This window comes from Topomyia yanbarensis, chromosome 3, assembly GCF_030247195.1.
Source record: "Topomyia yanbarensis strain Yona2022 chromosome 3, ASM3024719v1, whole genome shotgun sequence".
Lineage (NCBI taxonomy): Eukaryota > Metazoa > Arthropoda > Insecta > Diptera > Culicidae > Topomyia > Topomyia yanbarensis.
The window spans coordinates 292,270,241-292,295,650 of record NC_080672.1 but is presented as its reverse complement, the minus strand read 5'-3'; the positions used below and the strand labels follow the sequence as shown (position 1 = coordinate 292,295,650).

At 38.1% G+C, this 25,410-nt stretch overlaps 2 protein-coding genes across 3 annotated transcripts in view; one reads left to right on the top strand and one right to left on the bottom strand.

Annotated features, from left to right (window-relative positions):
- The window catches only part of LOC131690999 (transformer-2 protein homolog alpha-like), a 30,320-nt gene extending 8,133 nt beyond the window's left edge, over positions 1–22,187 (bottom strand). Inside the window, exons 1-4 of one of the 2 annotated variants that reach the window (XM_058977120.1) lie at positions 21,944–22,187; positions 21,799–21,865; positions 21,677–21,741; positions 21,386–21,623 (exon numbers count right to left, since the gene is read on the bottom strand). In XM_058977120.1, the coding sequence (XP_058833103.1) occupies positions 21,386–21,623; positions 21,677–21,741; positions 21,799–21,834 (339 nt within the window). In that variant the 5' untranslated portion in view covers positions 21,835–21,865; positions 21,944–22,187. Of the gene's footprint in view, positions 1–21,385; positions 21,624–21,676; positions 21,742–21,798 lie in introns of both variants that reach the window. The other variant, XM_058977119.1, reaches the window with a different exon arrangement.
- On the top strand, positions 1,612–2,726 carry LOC131690998 (pancreatic lipase-related protein 2-like). Its single transcript, XM_058977118.1, has 2 exons — positions 1,612–1,691; positions 1,747–2,726. The coding sequence occupies exons 1-2, from the start codon at positions 1,649–1,651 to the stop codon at positions 2,724–2,726; spliced, it is 1,023 nt and encodes a 340-aa protein (XP_058833101.1). The 5' UTR covers positions 1,612–1,648.
- Positions 22,188–25,410: the final 3,223 nt, after the last annotated feature.

Here is a 25,410-nt window from a genome sequence, read left to right as displayed (position 1 = left end):
GAACCCAGTGGTTCAATTCTTGGTCAGATGCAACACGGCCTCTGAGCAGGTTCGTCTGTACACACCGAAATTTGATAGTCGAAACTCAGCAAAGCTTCACCGAGCTACCATCAACGGAGAGTCTCAGCAAACACCCAGCCAACAAAAATTCGGCAAAATTATGCCGATCATAGGCGAAAAAAAAAGATGGGTGGGTAATGTCAGAGACATAACCGGAGTGAAGTAGAATACATTTTAGGCTGTTAACACGAATGCTACAATTTTCACTATCTTCTGGTAGGTTGTATTAATACCAATTATTTCGTTATTTGTTATGGAAACACTGACATATTGGTACACGTACATAGAAATCTAAAATATTCAAAAGTATGTATCCTCATATGGTAACCCTGAAAAGATTTAATGAGAGTGAAACAATTGTTTTGGCAACAGCAGAAAATTGGATATACTTGTACCATTATTTCGGTATTTTTAGAAATACCGAAATAACTTATTTCAATAAAACCTTTCAGAAATTAGTACAAAATTGCAGCAATCGTATTAAATGCCTAAAGTGTATGCTACTTCATTTCGGTTATGTCTCTGACATTATCTACTCATTATTTTAATCTAAACTAGAAAAATTGTTTCGGAAACCTAATAATTGCATAACCTAAGGCAATTTAAAGCTACACTTTCGTGAAATCCCGACAGAAAACAAAATTAAGTGTTTGTCCAACGAGCTTTCTGTCCCGTTGCTGTAGTGAATTATGGCCCCTTGTTGTGGTGTAGTTTACCCCCGCACAAGTGCATTTTGCCTGCCCATTTTTCAAATTTTAATTTATAATGATTTTGAAACATTGCATATTTTTCATGTTTCATGTTGGTTAAAAGATATCATTAATTAAATTATCCTGGTTAATGTTCTATAGCTAAGTTATGGTCATATATCCTTAGGTAACGCGTTTCACCCCTCTTTTCCTAATATTCTAATATCAGCATCCAATAAGCCAACACCTTCTCCTTCACACAACGAAATAACCAGTGTTTATCAAATCGTCAATCGCACCCGCACTACCGCTTGCCAGATGAAACACACAGATAAATTCACCACGGTGCACTCTGAAACGTGCGCCGTGAATTCACCGATTCGAACACTGTTCCACAGTGGAATTGCAGAAGTATCCTGCTGAAAATAAATTACTTCAAAATTTTACTAAATAGTTCAAAATATGATGTTTTCATTATATAAACTAGATAGATAACTTGCAACTGATCTAGATCAGTATTAGCTTTTGATAAGTATTCTTGATAAAAAACCTTTGTCAGGAAAGCTGTTTGTTATATTTTAAATCTATATTCTGAGGACACTTATACACAAACATGTATGTATGTAGATAGCGCGGATAGAGAAAAAATACCCCCAAAATAAATTTTGACAATGTTTACATTCATAAATTAATCACTTATACAAATATTTTATCGTTTTCTTTAACAAAGCTCTGCGTCATAAATGGAAATTACAAATGGTCATAAATCAGAGCGTTTTCTTATCGATTTCGCACATTATAGATATGGAATGCGTCTTGTAGAGATAAAGTTATAAAAGTCTAAGATCAACTGCCAGTTGGTGCCACTGTGTGGTGAACAGTTAGTAAATATTTTCAAAATGATTGTTTGTAAAATTGCTTTTGTGGGTTTTTTAACAGCCGGTAAGCATCTTCAAAATATTTAAAGACTACGAATTTAATGTAGTACAATTTTCAGTCATTGCACTTCCGATGAAGCAACCGGTTTGGCATTTGATTCAAAACACAGAAGGAACTTTTCACTTGGTCAACATCGAACCGGATCAACTGTCGAAAGAAAGTGTTCGTAGCGATCCCGATCCGCTGTTTGATCCGGAGAATGACATGAGTTTTCATCTCTTCACCAGAAATAATCCAAGTTCTGCACAGTTTTTAGTGATTGGAAACCCGGCATCGATAGCCGGCTCGAACTTCAACCCAGCGCATCCAACTCGCTTCACCATTCATGGCTGGGGGAGCAGTGCTAATGATGGCATGAATTCGGCTATTCGTGATCGACTGCTTGCCATGGGGGAATACAATGTTATCTATGTCGACTGGAGTATTGGTGCTGCGAGTCCAGATTATGCCGTAGCTCGGCAACAAGTGGGACCTGCTGGATTCGGACTTGGACGACTGATCGATCAACTAATTGAACACGCGAATGCTAATCCGAATGACATGAACGTTATCGGTTTCAGTTTCGGTGCACACGTAGCGGGGAACGCTGGTAAACATCTGAATGGGCAGTTGAATTCCATTATTGCGTTGGATCCGGCGGGTCCACTGTTCCATCCTGGACAGGAAGATTCAGTGTCTCCACAGGACGGAGTATATGTTGAAACTATTATGACTAATGCTGGGCAAGTGGGAATAGATTGGCCTGTTGGGCAAGCTAATTTTTACCCGAATGGAGGAAGAACGCAACCCGGCTGTGGCCCTGATACTGGCGGAGGTTGTGCGCATGTGCGAGCTCCAACGTATTTCATCGAATCAATCGGTACATCGGTTCCGTTCCGAGCTACACGGTGTGCAAGCTATGATGAGATTTTGGAAGGTTTATGTACTCCTAGTGGTGCTGATGCAAACATGGGCGGAGAACCGTCCAATCAAGGTCGGGGAGTAGATGGAATATATTTTCTGACGACTAACGCCGCGTCACCATTTGCGCAAGGTTAAATAAAATTTTGTTTATCTGTTGGAAATTACATGGTGCCGCATGATTTGATGCCCTAATTCTGTTTATTCGCATGAGTTCGTTGAAATCGTATATCTACGGACGTTTCTAGAGCATAACTCATCTTCATGTTTTGCCAAATACCGTCTTTATGCATGGGCACAGGATGAATGATGAATATAAAACCATTCTATAGACTATATTTCAAAGGAAAGTCGCACTCAATTGTTCATTACTTTTTAGCGTATTGGTGACAATAGATACTAAGCAGCTCGAAATCGCACATTGCACGGTATCCCAGGTGATCAAAATGTTTAAAGAGCAGCGGCAGCAAACAAGGCACTGTATGACCATTGAACCAATTCAAACGTCAATCTAACATTTCGATTCAAGTTTCAATTATTTTAAACAAACAACAATAAAACTTTTGGTACACTTTGTACACAAAGTTTAGAAGGCACCGGACCGGACCCTAGGCAACCAACCAGGAAACCTGCGGATGATGTGGCAGAATATTTATTTCTTTGAGTTTGTCGACGGGCAAATCCCCATGGAAGCGTCCAAAAGTAATTTTTTGAGGTTTTACGAAGATTGGTCAAAAGAAAATAAAATGCCCTTGTGAAAGTGTCCACACGTATCAAACCTAGCTTTACCTTAGATTTGATTAAGTATGTCACTGCAAATTATAGTTGAATGGCTGGTGCTAACCCATATTTTGCATTTTTACAGGAAATTTAAAAAAAAATTCCGCATTTACAAATTAGCATTGTTTTTCTTGTAAAAATACACGATTTTATTAGTAGTTCAAAATAGGATCATTAAATGTACTACTTTTCAATTCACGAGCATTTTTGTAGCTCGAAGGGGGTACCTGGGGGTACCTAGCGCCCAAAAGGGGCTAACCCACAATTCACACATTCGTGTTAGAGTTACGGTGTCTTTGGCAAAGTTCGCTAGGGATGTTATCAACTTTTTAATGGAACGAGATAGAAAGATGGTGTCTACGGCAAAGTTGTATGTCAGGTAATTATAAATATATCTTCTGAAGATACCAACTATGTAGGTCCTACAAGTTTTGAAATATGGGGCATTTTTAAAAACATTATCTATAAGTAAATGTTTTAACTAAAACCTTCTCTATTTCGAAACATACGGGACCTACAAAGTTTGAATCTTCAGAAGATATGTTCAAAATTATAAGACCTACAGCTCGAGAACACCACATTTCTATCTAGCTTTATTAAAAAGATGATAACAGCGCCGCCCTAGCGACTGAATTACGAACTAGTATGATTCAACCAAATAAAACACTAAGTGCCATACAGCAACTCTTCCGAAGACACTATAACTGTCCTAACGAAAGATAGTAATTTTCACGTTTTACATTTCTTATAAAAGAAATGTAAAGAATTCGCTCAAACTTTCAAGATTTTTTCCGAGGCCCGGAGGGCCGTGTCTTATATACCAATCGACTCAGCTCGACGATTTGGGACAATCTCTCTGTGTGTGTGGTGTGTGTGTGTGTGTGTGTATGTAACGGACAAATTCTCATTCGTGTTTCTCAGCAATGGCTGAACCGATCTTATCCAAACCAATTTTAAATGAAAGAACTAAAAAACAGTATGAACGCTATTAATTTGTTTTTGATTCTGATGTTTAGTTTCCTGATATGAATGTTTGAATTCGTAAAAATGGAGTTTTTTGCAGTTTTTTTTAAATTATCTGCCGAAATTGATAATATAGATTAACAATTTATATGTTTTTAGACAGCTTTAACGAATACCTTTCGAACAAGCTATAGATTGTTGAAATCGGACTATTATAAAAAGAGATAATCAACATTAAATGCGGACGAAAGATTTTTATCATTTCCCATTGCCAGAAATATGACCAAAAACATGTAATCTATTATTAACGCCAAAACGGCTTATTTTAGGTCAATAGTATCTTCGGAGAATTTAATGGAGGTAATATGCCCTTTCTTTTAATATTGTGCTTTTGCTGAATAATCGCCCTATGATTGAGATATTTTCACAAATTTTCTTGGAAGTGATTATATCGAAATGATGTCTTCAGCAAATTTGTAGTTCTTACTTTTGCGAATAACTTTACTAAAGACTTTAAATATCTATTTTGAATACTTTAAAAGTTATGGCTTGTTGTTTGTTGATTACTCTTTGTCGCCTATTTATTGTTCAATATAGTAATAATCCATTGAAATAAGCCAAACATTATTTTGATAAAACGAATTTTGTATTTCATTTTTCTATCTACAACAGCTAGAAATAATCACCGAACACTTCCAAGTTGTCTGGAAGGAACTTGATAACTTATCAGTACAAAAATGTTCATTTGTGCGAACCTTCTGACTGCAATTTTTCTAACTTATAACCATCGGATCGATCTGAAACATATCGGAAAATGAAAAGCAAAAAAAAATAACTCCAAGCAACGGCGTAGCCAAGAGAAGGTTTTGGGGTTTAACAGCATACAACCCCCCCCCCCCCCCCCCGCAACTCCCAAAAAAATATTGGATTGAAGTTGAAAATTTATTGATGCAGACTGATTTAATTCAATATTACAATAATAATTATCTGATCCGTTGATTGATAACCTGGTGTTGTTAACAACATTAGGACTTTTGATAAATTGTCGGAATGGGGTCCTAATATGTAACTGATCTATTGGTCTTGATTTCACAGTTGTCTAATAGCATCAATATCAAATTCCTGTCTGAAAACATTCCAATAGAAAATTGCAGAGTTCTGTAATCAATCATAATCCTCAGATTTATTTTCAAATTGAGCTCGTTTTTGTAGAAATGTACTGTAATAAGGGTCTTTATTTAATAGGAAGCGAAGTTAAAATTGATTTAATGTCTATGAAACATAGAACTGCTCACCAAAAAATGCATAACTTTCAACATTTGCTAAAAATGTTTTTGACTTTCTCATTCACTCTAAAATTCGTCAATCCAATCCCGACCCGGAGGGCCGAGTGTCATATGCCAATCGACTGAGTTCGTCGAGATCGGAAAATGTCTGTGTGTGTATGTGTGTGTATGTGGGAAAAAATGTGACCTCTGTTTCTCAGAGATGGCTGGACCGATTTGCACAAAGTTAGTCTCAAATGAAAGGTACAACCTTCCCATCGGCTGCTATTGAATTTTTTTTATTGATTGGACTTCCGGTTTCGGAGTTACGAGTTGAAGAGTGCAATCACGCAGCAAATTCCCATATAAACTGAAATGAAAAATTTTCAAAGTCAAATTTGTATTTTTGATGCCAAAGGACTTTAAAATGCATGAAACATTGAGATGTTTGACAAAAATTGACTTTTTTAGACTTTGGTACATTTTTGCCTTTCTCATATAGAAAGGTTATGCAATCACTCTAAAAATCTTCAATCATGCCGGCCCGAGGGGGGTATGCAGTGAGGGGTTGCTACTTTAAAATTAAAACTAGTTTAAAATTTTTTTAACAAGTTGAAAAATTTCGGTAGGACTTGGACCTCCCGGATCTTTTTCCATGATCCGCCGCTGGTTTCAAGCGATGTTTCAGTATCACATAGTATCTCAAGATCGTGGCTGTCGATCCATTGTATGTATGTGCAAATCGTACTGAACATGTAATATTCATTTCCACCATTGTATTGAACATAACCAGCCATGGAATCGTAGTCTGGACAAATGAGACAAGCACAATTGCACCACTAGGTGGATTAAAGCAGGTTTTTATTTTGGGAATGCGTCGAGTTGAGACGAAAACGTAATATGATTAATAACGAGGATAACACTTTCCGAATGTAGAGAGAAATTTATGAAAAATGACGATTTCCATTCGACTCTAGCAGTTCCTGATCGATTTTGATGAGCATTTAATTTTTGTTATATGACCAATTATATGTATAGGTCAAATGTTCAAAAACAGTAATTTAAGGTCAAGATAACATCATTTTGAAACCGCCAATTTCGGAGGTTTAGTATCTTCGATGAGTTTTACAAACGTTAAACAGCGCATCATTTGATAAAATAATTTTGACGGTATATCGTCCAAGAAGTATTAATGGAATTTTCTCAGGTTAATATTCATGACTACAATAAAGTCTCAACAAATTCGCTAAAGACACGAACTCTGTTACTATTTTCTGAAAAAATAATTCTGCATAATTTTAAAACTTCAAAAATTACGGTTTCGGAATTATGCAGTTTGGACAGTATGATCGATTTTCACCAAACTGAATTTCTGGCTACGCCGCTGACCCGATTTTATCAGCCAAATGTGAACATATGTTTGATAGGCTCTAGCAGACGAACAAGACTGAATTCGAGTAAATCCTTTCTTGAGCATGTTTTCCTTATCATGAAGATGGAAATATGCAAAAATAAAATGTTCATCATAATCAGAAATAATTATCAGACTACATCAAGGGACGGGAAGAATATTTTAACAGCTTCAGTTTATTATAAAGAAAAAAAAAGTGCCCGGTTTAGTCAATGTCCCCATTTTGTCAGCCTAAAATACACCATGAGATTGATAAAAATGGGTCTTTATTGTATGTATTATTCACTGTGTTTCACATTAATAGGTACATTTCATTTTGGGGATTTTTTTATTGTATCGAACTACAACAATTTTTAGGTAGCTTTCAAGGGGATATTTTATAGACTTCTTCCAATATTTGGCGAACCTATTCCAATTCGTATACCAATTAATTGGTGTACTTGTACCGAAATTTTCAGCTTTTTTCCTACACAATATTACGAAAGCTTATTAAACAATTTTTCCTAGTAAGTTTGTGAAAATTATAAACTATTTGAAATTTTTTAATAGTTTAATTTTTTATTTAACCGTGATTTTTAATAAATAGTGACCATCGCTTCACAACGTAGTCTATTTTTCGTGGCTTGCGGTGAGCACGATCTCTCGAATTGCTGAACTGAAAATTATGGAATAGAAATTAATTTTTAGTATTCTTTACAGAATTAACTCGTCGCGCAGATAGCTCTGAATTAGACCCGCTGGTGCCCTAAGACGATTTCGCTAGATTTTCAGAGCACTGTGCACCCAGTGCATTAACGCAAGTGACGGAAGGTTATCGAAAAGTTTCGTGAAAATGAAAGTTCCAGTAATGATGATGATTTTCCCAAACGGTTCGTTTTCGAGAGGTTTTTATTTGTTCTTTGACATTACGATTAGCGATAATAATTCAAATCAAGGATACTACTGGGAAATCACCTTTAGAAAAAGTCGATGCCGAAGTAAAATTTGGAACTATGCACGCATGCACTTCAGAGATAGCGTGATATCAAGAGCTGCGATTTCATTTCAACGCTTTTTTGTAAAAAAGGGCGATGCTTTCAAATGTAAACATAATGCTTTTTTCATACATGCGAATGAGGGCTTTGAAACGCAACAAATTAAAGTAAAAATTTGGATTCTTCGATATTGCTTTCTTAAAGTACAGCAAAAAATACAACGGGCGAAACTGTTTGTTTATTTAAAGTTTCGCCCTCAACGCTCCATGTAAACAAACAGGGCGATACTTTTTTGCTAGCAGTTTAGAGGCGAAACTGTTTTTTTTGTATTTTTGTAGGATTATCAAGCTGATACCAGCTGTAAATAGAAACAATGATCGCTATTGAAAAAACCCGGACGAAATCGGTGGTGTAGAACGGTAGTTATTGCAAAAAACCATAAGGGCGATACTTTAATGCTGATAGGTGGGACCGAAAAAGTAAACAATTGCCAAAGGGGCGATACTATCATTTTGTCAATTTCAATAGCAAAAACAAATTTTAATTTAATAATTTCAAATACTTTATGAAGTTTTGGGTTTCGATCACTGAATCATGCAATCTAGGATGTAAAAATACAATAGTTCTTAAATATGAAATAAAACCAAGTCTGGAAATATTCACTGTTGATTTTCTTTGAATGGTATCACTGCTAGTATCGCCCTTTTCAAGAAAAAACGTTGATTTCTTAGTTCTCAGTCGCGCTGGAAATTTGAGTAAAGTATAAACTTCAAATCGATTAAAAAAAAATTCGATTTTTTTGGCTCAGTACAATATACATAACCCCTTTAGGAAAATTCAGTTTTCCCACCACAATGCATTGATTGAGGAATTTAGATATTTTGTTAACAGAGCATTAGCAATAATTCGTTGGTATGTCTATTTTATGGGCCATTTTTTCGCTTTCCCGTTGATTTGGTTTGAGATTTCTAGTACTGATGTTGTCCTATGCTGATTTGAGCGATTCTCTGAGTCCTGCCACTATCCCATGTAGTATGTGTTATCAAAAACATCGCGAAGCATCAGGTTCTAAATGTTCTCAAACGATATAATATCCGAAGAGAGTGATAAGAGTTATAAGAAATGTCTCATCACACTGTTAGGTGGATTAAAACCGTTTTTAACTTTCCGACCGCAATATACCGTTTTTCTCTTAATCCCTTATTGTCGGTCAACTTGACACTTTAACTAGTATTTTCGAAAAAATATGCTCAATAATATACATTTGTGCAAGAAATATATATTAGTTAGAAAATAGCCATACATAGCAAGTGTGTGAGCGGCCCTCACCTTCAGGAACGACTGGTTGGGCCGAAACGTCAATGTACGATGCAATCCAACTGAAAACGGTATCATATGTGAGCTACAACATAAAATTTACTGATTGCGAATCGATCAACTACTTTTCTTAAAACCTCCGAGGAATGGAATGAGAAAACTCGAATTTCCTTAAAACACAATGTGAGATTAGGCCCTTTTGGACGTCAGCTAGTATGGTCAATTTGACTGCTAATAGCAAAAAAACAATTTTTTTTGAAAGCTCTTAAATCGCAGTACACGTGGATTATTTAGAACTATCAAAAAATGGAAAAACGTCGATTTCGGAAAAAGAAATGAGGGATTTCCATTTTCGGCCGCCAGCCATTCAGTTGTAGAACCTTGGACTTATAGTAGCGTACCGTCATGCGGGGCTATTTTGGATAGGTGAGGCTACTTTGCACACTTTAGTTTTTCAATATTTTCTAACAGACGAACTTTTATTTATTTTATTTTACTTTTGACATTTGTAGAGCCATGTCTTTTAACCATAAGAGGGGAGTTTCACAGTTTAAAACCAAAGTTTGTGTGGAGAACTAGGAGTGTTCAAGAGAAAAGATATCAACGAAAATGGTCCTCTTAAATTTTCGCATAGTCTTTCAAAAAATGCTTATAACATCGAAAAAGTAAACTATACATTTTTTAGCTCAATCGGAAATTATCAAGGGGGTGCAACGTGTGAATATTGATTTCATAATATTCGAAAAAAATCCAAAGGGGAAGAGTATATGAAATATTCAAAATATTTTGTCGAAATATGTCTAAAAGTAGCATGAAACATCAGCATCTAGTGTCAACACAAAAGAAAACCGCTAAAAACAAGTTTAATTTTTTTTAGTTCCAAGGGCTTAGAAATTTTTGAAAAAAAAATTCGAAAATCAAGCATATTATTGTAATGCCTTACGATTTCAAAAAAAAAATCCCAACGAACTGGGCTTGGAAGCAGAACAAATACACATTATGAACCTCATTTCAAACTCCGTTATTGCTAACAAACCCGTGCATCAGGTTAACAATCCTTTATATTTCCCTTCAGTGTTCGTTATTATCGCTCGTATACTTCTGTTCCTCAAACAATCCGATATGGAACATAAGAAATACTTTCCTTGATTAATAACATCTCGCGCTATCTTTGCCTGTATAATGTGTTATAACTCGGTAGTTTTCAACCCAATAAATATATCGTAGAGAAAAAGTAGCGAATTCTGTCTAAATACTGCTGCAATAAATAGTGATCCGGCCCGCAGATAAGATTAGCTTCTCTAGGCAATACACGGTCGGCTGTGTGGAGTTCAAATTGCTTTTGTTTAGAGAACATAGGTTACTCTCGGTAGCCGGCTGCCAGAGTTTAAAAAGAACCAAAAACTAAACAAGATTTTTTCCTTTTTCGAGTGATCGTTTACTCGAAGACTAATTAAAGAACTACCTAATAAAATATGCTTTACAGGTCACATCGCATGCTTGGAGCCTTATACCCTTCCAAAGTACCAATTCCTCGACACCTATGGAAGAATCTGATGAATTGTCGTCCTTCCGTTAAGTAGGTGGAGCATCAACACTTCTCGTCTGCCTTATCCTTTATCCTTCCCCGTGAACGATGGAGATGGGGGCGGCCGGCAATGATGGCTATCATGTGTTGAGGTTTTAATATGAGACGGATTGGTGTGAATTCTTACTTACCATTTCCTAAGCAACTCTCATTAGATAATCAGCAGTCAAACATGAAGTCAGTGTGTCATCCGCCAAAATCATCGTCACAACGCAACGCAACGTGAAGAATTTTTTGGAAAAAATTGGAACAGGACTTCACAGTTTAAAACCAAAGTTTCGTGAAATTTAAAAAAAATATATCTTTTAGATGAAAATGTGTATTTTTGATCGAATTTTCCAAACTAACTGGGCTTGGGGAAAAAATAACATTTTTAGGTGAAAATGGACATCTTGTATCGAATTTCCCACCGAACTGGGCTAGGGACAAAAATAGCAAGTATTTAGGGTTCCCACTAAATCATTGCGAAGAAATTTTTGAAAAAAATTCGAACGGGCCTTCACAGTTTAAAACCAAAGTTTTGCGAAAAACATCTGGGCATCTTCGGTCGAATTTTTTTTTCGCTATAGCACATACCTGATCACGAAGGCGCAATTGCAATCATGTACTCATCCCATACTTACGCCCACAATCTCGTCAATACTAAAACACCTCGGTAATTAAGCGATCGTGTTAAAATTACAAACGCGGTCTCAAGCATCCACCCACCGCTCGCACGATCGTAAATCGGTCACATCCGCAAGTCTCTACCCTCGGTCCTAACAGCCTATAGGCTAAAGACTCATGCCTTCAGCTGGACCAATAAAAAGTGACGCTCATATTCAGTAGACAACAGTACCAGATTCACGGTTCACGATAATCAATGAACACACGCGAATACGAGAAAGGACCCACGGTTATAAAATAGAATTTATACACGCCATACACATACACGCTAGCACACGCGACATACAAACGCCCACGGGGTTGAACCCGTTTGCACACAAACGCTCGACCCCCCCTCGACGATACACGCGATCGAGAAGTCCTTACGTCTACACATGTCTGAACCGTACAATGAATGTCACAATCACGGCCTACTGCAATTGGCCTTAAGCAGTCACGGTGTGCATAAAACCGTTATTAACAAAAAATGACCATTAATTTGGCATACGGCATTCGAAAGATACAGTATCCACGCATCTTATCAGTGAATTTCAAAATGATCCATCGAGAGATTCGAGAGATATGGCGATTTGAAGTTTTATGACATGTTTCATAAGGCTACCAGCAAACGCCCACAGGTTTGGTTTGATTTTTAATAACAAAAAAATATTTGTCTATAAAATATTTTATTAATGGAATCGAAAGTTTTAACGGTTTTAATGTGGTGTGCGGTCATATATGGGTTTTCTACCAGACTTCAAGCGTGAATCCATGTTTGTCCATTGACTATTACTATAATCCATGTTTGTGTATTGACTAAAGGAAAACCTTACCATTTAATTACATGAATATAATGTACAAAAGGTGTTATTTATATGGTGTACTGAAAAAATAAGAAAATAGGGTTGTCTACCTAGCGTTAAATATATGTAAATTAAAAAAATTGATGAAGGTTAGAATGTTTACTTCAAAAGGTCATATCTCAATGGTTTGTTGACCGACTCTTATTATTTTTTCATTATTGAACAGGTAGACGTTTCATCAATAATTTTCATTAGGAAGATCGCAAAATAGAGTTTTTTTTTCGAGAGTTGTCCTACTGGAGCTGTAGAGCTAGGTTCTCGGAAGGGCTCCCCGTCGGAATCACATACTACAATTTGCAGACGAGACAGGCAATGTCGCCCAATAAAACACTGCATTAGGCCAATTGTAGCGGGCCATGATTCTGAATGTCATATTCATTGTACGGTTCAGGTATGTGCGGACGTAGGGACTCGCGATCGCATGTATCATCGCGAAGGGTTCGAGCATTTGTACGTTAACGTGTTCGATCGCGTGTGCGTTTGTATGTCGCGTGTGCTAACGTGTATGTAACCTCGCGTATATAAAATCTATTTTATAACCGTGTGCATTTCGCATATTCGCGTGTGTTCGTTGGATAATCGTGCGCGGACCGTGAATCTAATACTTTATATTTGGTGTACGGCTCAGATGCTAAATGAAAGTGAGATCTTCCATATTACGAGTTCCCGGCGATGTCGCCGTAGAGCGTGTGGTCCAGTGGATATGAGCTTTATTTTTTTTTGATTGGTCCAACTGAATGTATGGACCTAAATTACTAGAATGAAGGCTAAAGATTTCCGGACGTGACCGATTCATGATCGCGCGCGTTTGCGGATTCGCGTTCGTAACTTCGTAAGTACTAAAACGTTCACATAATTACCGGAGTGTTATCAAGTTTGCGCGATAGCGGGCATAGGTGTGCGTAGATGATCGCGAAGGGCTTAAGCGTTCGTATGTTGACGTGTTTGTCGCGTGTGCTCGCGTGTATGTGACTTCGCGTGTATAAATTCGATTTTGAAACCCTGCGGCCATTCATATATTCGCGGACCGTCATTCTGATATTTAGTTTGGTGTACGGATCACATTCTGACAGGGAGTGTGTTATCCCATATCACTAGAGTTCCCGGTCATGTCACCATGGAACGTTTTGTCTAATGGATATGGGAGCAATTTTTTTCTTAATTCTTCAATTTTTTTTTTAAATTAACATGGACCTAGATTGTTGGTACCGAGGATAGAGACTTCCGGACGATTCCGATTCATGATGGCGCGAACGCGGGAGTTTGTAGATTAACGCTTGAGATCGCGTTGGTAAGTTTATGAGCGCTGAGACGTTAACCTTATCACCGGGGTATAATCATGCTTGCGAGTTGGTGGGCGTAGGTTGTTTAGAAAATCGCGAGGGGTTCTAACGTTTGTACGCTAACGTGATTTTCTAACATATTTGCGTGTGTTGTGTGTTCTTGAATGGTCGCGCGAACCGTGAGTCTGATATTAAGTTTTCGGTGTGCGGCCAGAATTCTGGCAGAGAGTGGGATCCCTTATATCGATAAGCTTCCCGGTTATGTCGCCATGAGACGTGCCGCCGAATAGGTATGAGCGTATTTGCCCAATTGGTCCAGCTGAAGGCATGGACCCAGGCTTCTGGGATCAATGGTAGACCTCCGGACGTGACCGATTCGTAATCGCGCGCGAGGGCATTTTTGTAGGTTCCCGCTTGAGACCGCGTTTGAGAATGTGTGAGTGTTAAGATGTTGGCTATCACCATCTTTGCTGACCCAGCTGAAGGCGAGAGTAGAATGGCAGTATAGGATTCGAAAAGAAGAGATAAAAGACAATATATGAGAGACGCAATAGATAAAACAGGTACAAGATACAGCTAAAGTTATGATCATAACATGAAAGACATACATTAGTACTTCAAACACTACTAATACTTGAATACCCAACCACCACACATAGCACATCCTTTCTCAATTATCTATTTGTTACTAGTTGATTGTTGTTTATGAGCGGGTGAATAGAAGAAAGATAAAGAACAGAAAAAAGGCTCCTATCAGCCCTCCCGGCCTCCTCGATACACCACTATCGAGGCGTATTGTAATTAACATCTTGAAGCGGGCTTCTTATAAAAATAAAATCTTGCGTCATAATGATTGGTGGATTATTGACATAAGAACTAATTAACCTCTAGTAGTAGCACTTGGTGCAAATAGAAACCAAAAAGAGCGAAGGATCCTTATATTTAGATAATTCTATTTAGTCTATTGTGGCCTGATGATGTTTACAATACCGTCAATCCTCCTGCGAGAGGGATAAAGAAATAGATATTAATAGATAATAGAATAGATAAGATAATAGATAACACAGAAATAGATATTCCATGCATCTAAACTACTTTTAGGTGTTTGGTGATGTGGTTCACGTGGATTGGATTTCTTCAAAAACTACGTGTTTCAGTTTATTAAGTTGATCTAGTTGAGCATTAACTAGTGGCTGAACAGTATGTTTAAGAGAAGGTTCCATCCATAAGAGATTGTCATCTCTGTTTCTGAAAACAGCAAATCCGATTCGTTATAAACGAGTGTTACTCGCCATCTTCACGAGCCAGAGCGACAGAGCGATTTAAGAGATAAAAACACCCACATTCAGTCTGATCATCTCTTATAGATGAAAGTCCATCGATCCGAATCGAATGACTCGATCACTATGCTCAAGATCAAATGAGTCCCCGAACAACCGAACCAGCATGTTCCCCCATTTGAAAGTAGAAACATCCATATCAGCCGCCCGCCAAAACACTCGATCGAATGATTATTAGTCATGAGATTCAGAGGTCAATGAACCAGCACTCGCTCGGATCTCCCACTCTTATCGATCAAGCAAGAGTACGCGCCCATTAGGCTCATCACCCAAGCCCAGGGAGGAAGATCGCAAAATAGAGTTGCCTACTTTAAACAATAGACAACATAATTATCCTCAACTATATGTATTATCATTATTCTAACAAAACAATCGTTAGAATAGCACAAATTAATCTCCAGCATAAACGTACCGCAAAAATGATCTATCTCAACCAATGCTTGAGGGTATTCCTAAATACAGAGCGTGCTTTTCAGCATTTCTACTGGGAAAGCGATAAGCGGTCATGGAGTGTATCTCGGGTTGGATTCACGCAATGCTTAGAAACCGCATTCTTCGTTCGTCCCTGAGACAGGCAGATAAGGAAGTTGAGTATTTGTGGTTGTCCGAAGAATGGAGTTTGGTCACCTTTGTTATGGAACATGTTTGGTGATGGCTTGTGGAGGAAACTCAATGAGCTGATAGTTGTAGTGTGGGTGGCGTCGTGAAAACTGCCGAGTAGGAGTTGAGAACAGCTTGATACAACGTATGATGCTGCTCCCAATGTATATGATTGAAGATGTTTTGGATCCGCCATCGAGCCTAGGTTGCATATCGTACATAACTAGACTCACTTTTCTCCATTCATCCACTATTGGCCTGAAATGCGCTTTAGGACCTTAAAAATGATCTGTCAAAATATGGAAAGTGACAAAAATATATAAATGTTGTTGTTGTTGATGTAACTCGAGCAAATGATTGTTAATAGTTCTGTAATTTCAACAGTATATTCAAAATTGCGGAGTTCGCTATTGTATTTTTTCAAATAAACAGTTTGCTATCGCTTATCATGACATTTTGAGCGCTTTTATTTAAAAAGTGAGCTATTTCGCGAAAAATCACGGTCGCCATCTTGTAATAAAATTACTTGAAAACATTATTCTCAGTACATGACAATGAGTAGTACAAACCCCATTTTACAGGATCTCGATTAATATTTTCATTGCGTCAAGAAAAATTTCTGAAATATGCCTATTTTTTTTATAGTTATGTAACCCCTTATAACACTTGTAAATATTTGAGAGAAGGATTGTTTGATGCAACGACCCTATCATGAGATAAAACACCACGAGAGAGGAGGCGAGTATTAAAAGTACGCAAAAAACTGAAATATCGTTGGGTTGAAAGCATTGTTTGCTAAATGATCGTTAAAAAAATAAAATTAAGCAATTTGTTAATCATCACAAAAAAAAATGTTAAAAATGAATAAAAAAACACAATATGAAATCAGAAAAGATGATCAATTCAGGCGATTCAATAGTAGACAATTTAGTATGGTTTTATGTTATCAATTTGTATCACGAGGAAAAGTTAATTGACTCTAAAAAGCGATCAGTTGTACAAAAGTAAACATCGTCAAGAAATTGTTGATTTTGTTTCTTTCGGAACTCTAACTCGACCCCAACCAGGGCTCGGCATGAACCCGAGAATTTCAAATTTGAAAAATTCAAAACTGCCTGAATTCGAAATTTAAAATTTAAAAAACCGGAACCCGGCTTAGTAAGCAGCAGCATCGGGTCGTCAGATTGCGGTGGTTGTAGCCAGGATAAAGAGAAAGTTCTTGAACTACGTATGGCTGGTCAGCGCGTACGCGTTGACAAACGAAAGATCCGATGATGTAAAAGATGGTGTCAAATCAGACCGGACTGACATTTTATTTCGAGAAAAACGAGTTTAAAGTTTGAAAATAATTTTTGCCATAATTCATGCTTATTGTAACGTATCACGAAGCTACTAAAAGTGGACTGCAGACGAAGAAATTCTGTATCCAGTGCTATCATTATCTCACTTTTTGATATATTGCGACTTAGTTCGGTCTGACTTAACACCGACCAATTGTATAAGCGTCCAAACCACGACGTAAAACTCAGCATCGATTGCGCAAATATACTGTTCGGAAGAGAAGAAGTTTTTCGTCCAGTGATTAGAAAGGAGAACCTCCTCGCAACCACCAACGACAACGGCCTCAGGTTGATAAATCTCACTACAACCAGAGCCATAGCTCGTATTTTATAATTGCAATTGTAATTTATTAATTATACGAGGGCCTATTAGTTACAATTTAAGGAAGATAAACTTTGTTAGAATATAGAGGAAAATTAATCAAATTTCAAGTACGCCCTTAATCTAGTCTCTACCGATCAGATTCTCCAAAGCGATTGCTTAAATGAGGCGAATGAAGGCTTGCTTTTGACGTCGGCAGGTAGCTGGTTCCAGAATGGAATTCCGTAGACAAGGATGCTCTTTTTCTTACTCGTTGTGTGGTTCGGTACCAGGTAAGTGCTACACCGTACCATTTGCCCTCGCTGTAGATGCTCCAGAATATATTCCGGACGATGCCTGTTCCAAACTTTGTATAGAAAGCAGCATATCCTTTGGCGATAGTTATCCTGTAGGTCGTGTCCGAGCACTGCATTGCGAACCGCTTCAGTCGTGTCGTACCTTCTCATCTTGAACCCAAATCGGATGGATGATTTGAAGCACCTGTGCAGTTGTCCCCTCAGCGCGACACTAAGACCGGGGTAGTACACAATGTCGCAATAAGTGAGAATGGGCACTATCACGGCCGGCACCAACTTGAGGCTTGGTTGAGACAGGACCGATCCAAGGCGGCGGAATGTTCGCAGACTGTTGCCCGCCTTCATGGTGATTCCGTTAACAAGTTCTTTCCATTTCAGGTTGGTATCCAGCAGAAGTCCAAGGTTTGTGACTTTGAAACTTAAAGCAATCGTCTCACCACAAAATTTAATATCTACACTCGGGATAACCTGGCCTTCCTTGCAGAATATTACCGCTTGGGTTTTCTTTGGGTTAGGAAACAGTCCGTTTTCCGTTGCCCAGGTAGCGATTGAAGCAAGATCGTCATTGATAGCGTGCACCAACCTATCAATATGTTCAATGGGGCCAGACATGTAAATCTGACATTCACATTTGAGCGTTGAAGGAATGTTGTTAATCTACATGCTAAATTAGCTGCACAACTCTCCGGAAAAGACTGATTCAGGCGATCGGCGTCGATGTGAGCATCGTCTGCTACGAGTTGTGGATTCCTTCCCTTTAGAGAATATTCCATAACCTCTTGGCAGGCAGTTCAGGAGAGAAATTCATGTCTGCATAACGTTTCTGACCCACAGTAACCGTAGTGCTCGCTCGGTTGCGTTTTACGCAGTAGCCCTAACAATCTCCCCTCATTCTGTTCGGGTTCCTCGAGTAAAGCTTGCACGCAAGATCTTTGAGTGCTACCTCCTGTCCACGGTGTACGCTTGTCGCGGACAAATCTTGTTGTTTGCGGAGCATGCCGTTCCAGGAGAAACTGCATCTCAATCGTCACTAGTTCAGCTTTCGTATTGACATCCTCGCAATCGAAAATTTCTTGATGGTTTCTGGACTGAAAATCAGCTTGGATTTTGCACGAAAGTATATGTGGAAGCGCACCTAGAAATACCCAAATGGCGCAATTTGCCTCCAAATTGACCATGTATTGACAGACGGTCGACGATTTTTTCCGAGGAGCGAACCTGCACTGCAAGGGGGCTCAATCAGTCTACCTTCTTTCTGTTATCGTTCACATCCATGCCATCATCGGTACTGCTTTCTTGCTGTTCGCGGTTGAATGATCCTGTTTGTGTCTGATTTAATATTTCATTTTCGGTTGATACTCTGTGACGGAAGCCACTTCTCCCTATCTTGAAATAATATTTTTAATCACGATATCAGGGGTGAACGGAGTTAAATCATGTGAGCGTACCTCTATAGAGTCGTTGTCTATATACACGGGGATGCTGATTTTAACGTTGCCGCATTCAGCGGTGTGCTGCATGTTGTTCCTTGACATGAATGACTGTATAGCCGAATAGCTGACCTTACAGGATGCTTCGAAAAATCAATGGCAATACAATTCACCCGCAGTGGGGCTAGATTTTGCTGTGACACCTCATTCACACGGTAGGTAGGGTAATATTTTATATGTACAGCTTAAGAGTGAACATCGACAGAGCTGTAGCTAGAATTGATTGAATCTGACCATCATCTGGTGGGGGTGTAAGATTCGCACAAAACTGTCCAGTATAACAACTGGCCTCAGGCGTATGAGAACAATGTGACTGCTCATTAGATCGACGGACGCATCGAAGAACGGACATTTAGGGATACTCTGAACACCGCAAGCTCATCAGGCGGTCAGTACAGTAGCCACAATAGTGTATGGTACCACATATATAAATCAACGGAACGACTGGCTCGATGCTGAGTGCCAAACGGCAATATACAAAAAAACAGGTCAGAAACTGGTTTGCAGCAGCTACGCGCCAGAAAGGCGAACGATACGATAAGTTGGGGCTATCCGATACAACATCGGCTTAAGCAGTGTGGGTATGACGAAAAGGTACTCGCTAAAGCAGAGGGAAGCTTTGTCAGCATAGATACGGGAAAGTTTTACAAAACGACAAAAATACGAGGAGGAGGAGCACCATGATTAACAACCAAAACTGGAATCTATCGACACATCGCACCTAAGTGGAAGGACGTTGCTATTGAACGGACAAACGGGTAAAGAAAGCGTGTTAAACCGTATCAGGGAATCGTGTAAAAAAGTCTTAAAATAACGCGGATACCTCGCATCTTAGTAAATAGTTTGAAAGGCTTGAAGTCGTTTCACTTCTTTAACCCTTAAAAGTTTAAAATTTTTGAAACAACTACAGCCAACGCTTTTGTCAACACCCACTCGATAGTTTTTACCACGTAACCTTCATTATGGTTTTGTAAGGACAAAGGTGATCAATTACATGTGGTATAAATAGGTGTGGCAGATCATAGGCCATAGAGGTAAATAACATTGCCTGAAACAACCTGTTTTGTTGCTTGTATCAATAACTAGACACATGCTATTCAAAATATAAAACGAAAATATTGCAGAAATTGAGTTAGATGTGATAAATTGCAGATATTTATAAGCAATTACAGGTTCGAGTAATTACCAAACTTTTGGTGTGTTTGTAACATCTTACCTTCGGAATTCCCTTTCATGTGATCACTTCTTCTATTCGTTACCATATTTTTTTCTTACAATTTTCCGTTTTCACACTTCTCTTCTTTTTCTGTAGCATCTTCATTTATCATTCGCTAAGCCTATCTTCTTCTCGATTTTGCTCCACTCTTAAAGATTCCTTCTTCTTTCTTCATTTTCTCATCTTCAAATCTTCATCGAGTGATCATTTTTTTGGATTTACACACATGTAGAAAAGGGTGCTTGTATAGAATTAGAATTTCTTCGACACTCATCTTTTCGTCGCTGTCACACAATATCTTTTCAATGATGTCAGTTGACTTGCCAAATCGGATGTCTTCTTTCTTCGTCACCGGTTCCAGCAAAAGTTTTTCTTCTTTCTAATTGTGTGCATAATCGATTCTGTCGATTGAAAGTAGTTTCCGATAACCAGACTTAGTTATATAAACTCTTTGGTATAGCTTTTCTTCTTTGGTGTATTATTTTCACTCAATCAAGAATAAAGTCGGCTATAGGAACTTTTCTTCAGAGCTTATTTGTATTGTTGGGAAAAATCAAAGGAACTTGAAATTTAGGGAGGCACCGAATAATCCCAACGCTTCAACCACAAATTGATGGAACTATCTTCTTTCTTCGCTCGATTTACAATAATACATCAACAATATGACCCACGTTGAAACTCACCTAATCTTGAAAAGCATCCGCATATGAAATATTGTAAGTCAAATAGTGTATCCCTTAAACACTCCAGTCATTAAAATAAATAAAAGGTTAGTCATAAAAAACGTGTTAATTACGAATCTTTTTCTTCGATCATCAAGCACCTTGAATATTCGACGAATACCGTCTGCTATACACAGCATTTGTCGGACACAAACAAGTACATCGCAAACCGACATTCAACTATGCAGTATGCTGTTCGGAAGAGCCTTTGAAGAAATGTCTCAATCTTGCACACATTTCATCCATTAATCTTCCGAAACGAAACACGTTCTGCTGTATCCAAAGCACGCAGGTTCGTTTTCCTTAAACTTTCACGAAAACGCACCATAACTTGGAATCGTGGCCTTCTGTTGAACATAGAGACAATTATGGCCTAGCCTACCTTGGCATCGAGCACCACGGTTGCCTTCTTCACGGGACCAAACTTGGAGAAAACGTCGTACAGTTCTGCCTCGGTGGTGTAAATACTGATGTTAAACACCGCGAGGACGACGCTGCTAGGTGTGGACGATGGGTCGTTTCTCTGGCTGGTAACATAGGGAGGTTGCCGGGGGGCGCGACGCTCATAACGTCCGGAGCTACTTCCACTGTAGTCGTAGTTTCTGTAGGACGAGACATACCTGCAAACGCGCAAGATTTTAAAATTGATTGGTTTTAAAATTAGTTTTCTTACCTTTCGCCTTCTTCTTTGTACTCCCGGCGATATTTCCGATCGCGACTACGGGATCGTGAGCTTTGCTGTTGAAAAAAAAATACATTAAGTAACTCAATCAAGCAGAAAATTCAATTCTTTACCTCGTAATATTGTTGGCTTCTGGAATAACTCATCATTCATGGACAATATAGCGGAACCCCTGGATAACTATTTATTTACCAAAAAAAAAAGTTCTGTCCAATGAAATTGAAGTTTGGGGTCTTTTTTCTTCCGACAGCAACGCACCTAAACTAACACGAATGCAGCTTACAAGATGCAAAAATTCCTTACGCCAGTTGCGGTCAATATAGCCTCATAAAATCAAAGTTGTACAAATCGAACAGGATAATTACCACTTCACATTGATGGGCAACAGATACTACACTGCGGAATCACTTATTTCGCTCGAAAAATCCGTAAATTCACACGAAAAAAGCAGTTTCAAATCAATCCTCAACTGAATGCGGTAATTCCTCTTGTGAAAATGTAAAATTCCTAATCAGCCAGAGTTGCCAGATATTCCGATCTATTGACATAATATCAGTTTTGAACCAACGTTGTTTGAACCTCAATGCCGAAGAAATTGGCTAGCAAATTCATGAAATTTTCCTAACATAAAAAAATACAAAAACACGAATTCACAAGTCACTTATACATTTCGTACAATTTTTATGGGTTTCCTAATGGAAAAATATATAGTTATGAAATGATGAATAAGCCTTCATGATTTTTAGCAATCACTATGAAAATAAGAATAATCCAACGAAAAGATTGTTGTTGGAATTCGACAACTGATTCCGAAAGCAAGAACTAGAAAGAACGATAGCTTACCATCAATAACTCAGGCAATTTTTAGTGTTTATGCATTTTCACCATGGTTATGAACTTCATATCGATAAAAATGCCGATTTTTTATTTAAAGCAATATTATATAAAACAATCTGACAACGCTGTTCATAACGCTTAGATCCGTTTCCAAGCATTTGACAGGTTAAAGTGAGGCGTCAACGGCTGTGAAACATTTCAGCGCAACAACAACAAAACTGGACCGATTATGATATCATGCCGTTTTTTGAAAAGGGCCAACAAACAGTAAAATTAGAAATTTTGCTAATTTATTTCAATTTGCACCTATCCTTGCCTAATTTTTTTTTAAATCTCATGCATATTATACTTCAACTATTATACTACCATACTCATTTTAGTGACCATTTCCAATATCTTCCGTGCATCCTATATTGAAGATTTGTATACTACATTGTACTTTTGTACCAGAGGTTAATATTGCTGTGGTGGTCTTTGTTATATCTGTTTACGCTGATCCAGTAATCTGTAGTTTAACATGGTCAAAAATCCTCGTCTTACAATATTACGGCGACAGCTCAATCGGATAAAGCGTCAGTCCACTTAGCGTCAACGTAAAATGGAGTGTAACAAAATAAAACTCATCAATCGATAGAATTGAAATGAGATGGGGAAGAGGTTTTTTTCTCCACCTAAAATTTTATGCATCGCTAGATCTAGTATATGCAAGTCACCATAATCTGTATGGTTATTGAATGGTATGTTGTCAAAATGTATATGGAAAACAGCACATTTTGGTATAGTGACTGTTCTTAACAACCCGTTGTTTGTATGGTCGAGTATGAAACAACGACACTGGTTCTGTTCGATATTGTACCAGGCAATGGTTAATCTATTGTTGAACAAACCATATTGAAAATGGTTTTGAAACGTTTGATGCAATGGTTGACATACGGTACACATTATGCGGGCGAGAGCATCGCGGTGCTGTGCTCCTTTTCATTTTTCGGCATCTCAAGTGGATGAAACTAGAAGCATGCGTATTGATGATGCGAGGGTGTCGCGAAAATATTGAGCGTTGAAATGACGTAGAGAAACAGAATAATAAATTTGGCGTGAAATGTAGTTGAGCACCACTGTCCCTGGCGGTAAACTACTCGGACACTTTTTCTTCAAAAGGTTTCACGAAGTTTCAGGTTGTGCCGTTGACGAAACGATCAATTGTAGAGTGAGATAATTTATCTATACTGGGTCGGTGCTGAATTCCGAAAGCACCGAAGTGTTCATTGAAATCGTATTCTAATCAACGTCGCTTCGCATATTTTCGTGTGAGTTCAAAAAATATTATCAAATACTACTACTTTTGGTCGGGAAATATATTGTTGTAAAGGGTGTATGGAATCAAATTGCAGCACAAGAGAAGGTCTGTCAAAATTTACCCATTCAACCGATCGTATTCAAAGTTTCAGGGAATAAAAAAATGTATTACTCATTTTACATGCTGATTTCACTTTCTTAGCCATATGTGCATGCATGTACCTTTCTCGCAACACAATTCATAAGGTTTTGTAGAAAATTTAGGCCAACTTGTTTTTTAATTTAATATCCTAGTTGTTCTCATATCTGCTTCCAGGTTCACTTCCTTCCTTAGGATGGTTCCACTTTCCACACAAGCAACTTTCCTAGCAAATCATGTATTTTTTGGTAAACTTAGACATCTTCCGCTTCAGATTTCCTCAGGGACGTTAAATAAATCACGGGCAATAAAGAAAGGAGTCCAGGAAGCTGCTGGTAATCTGCTTTCCCGTAAGTCTCGTCAGACATGACGAGACAATGCGGTTTCGTCAACAGCTGAGTGTAAAGCTTTCCCGATTTCTTCTCTGTATTCTACCATTTTTTCTCACTTTATACACTGTTTTCTTTTCTATTGACGGTCAAACGTTCGTTGTAATGTTTCAAAACTCGACTTACCGTAGCTTGGACCATTCCCAGATTCTTGCTAATGGCACAGTGAGATAGATCCGGATTTTCTAGGTACGTGCACAAAATTCGTTTACGCCGTTGATGTTTTTCCGACTCTATTTTCGTAACGGTTGCAGCATTACTACTGAAACTTGTACAATAAATTCAATTCACGTTGAACTTTTTTCACCCAATGGAAATGGACACAATGGAAAATACCTAAAGGAAAAAAATATTCTGCAATTGAGTTCCGTACTGATGGAGCAAATTATAATGATTTTCCTTTCGAGAACTGTTTGTGCCATTAATGCAATCTTTTGTGACGATTTTTCTGATATTTCTGCAAGCACACCATTTTGATAGTTGCGACTGTGAGAGAGGGATACCACAGGGCTACAGTGATTTGAAAGTTTGAACTTGAAGGTCCCATCAAATGCAACATAAATCAATATTTGAAAAATAACGAGCGCTCTCAAAATCTTGAATTATTGCATAGATAGCTTATGTGTGTAACCCGTCAGGGTAACAATTTAGCACTGGGTGGAAATATACCTATTTGTGCGTACTCTCTCCGTAGAGTGTATTGTTATTGCAACATAACTCACCGCTGCTCATTATGCTCGTTCATGTTTTTGATGTAAATTTCGTTTAAATAATAGTCCATGAACGTTGTTATTAGTCCAGATAGGTGTAGTAATTTTTTTTGTGTATTTGTAAATAAATAGCATAGGGTTTAGTTAGGTTACCGCTCTCCTTTCGCTGCAAAAGTGGTCTGACTATGCTGTGCTATAGCGATGACAGCTATGCGGCGGTGCGTTTTTTTGGTGCTTGTTTGTTGTGGTCGAGTGCGGAAGGCGGCCATCGTAAAAGAGTGGAAAGTGACGAACCACGGTTAAAGACAGACGTCGATTATTTTCGAAAAAGTTTACCGCCACAATAGCTTGTGA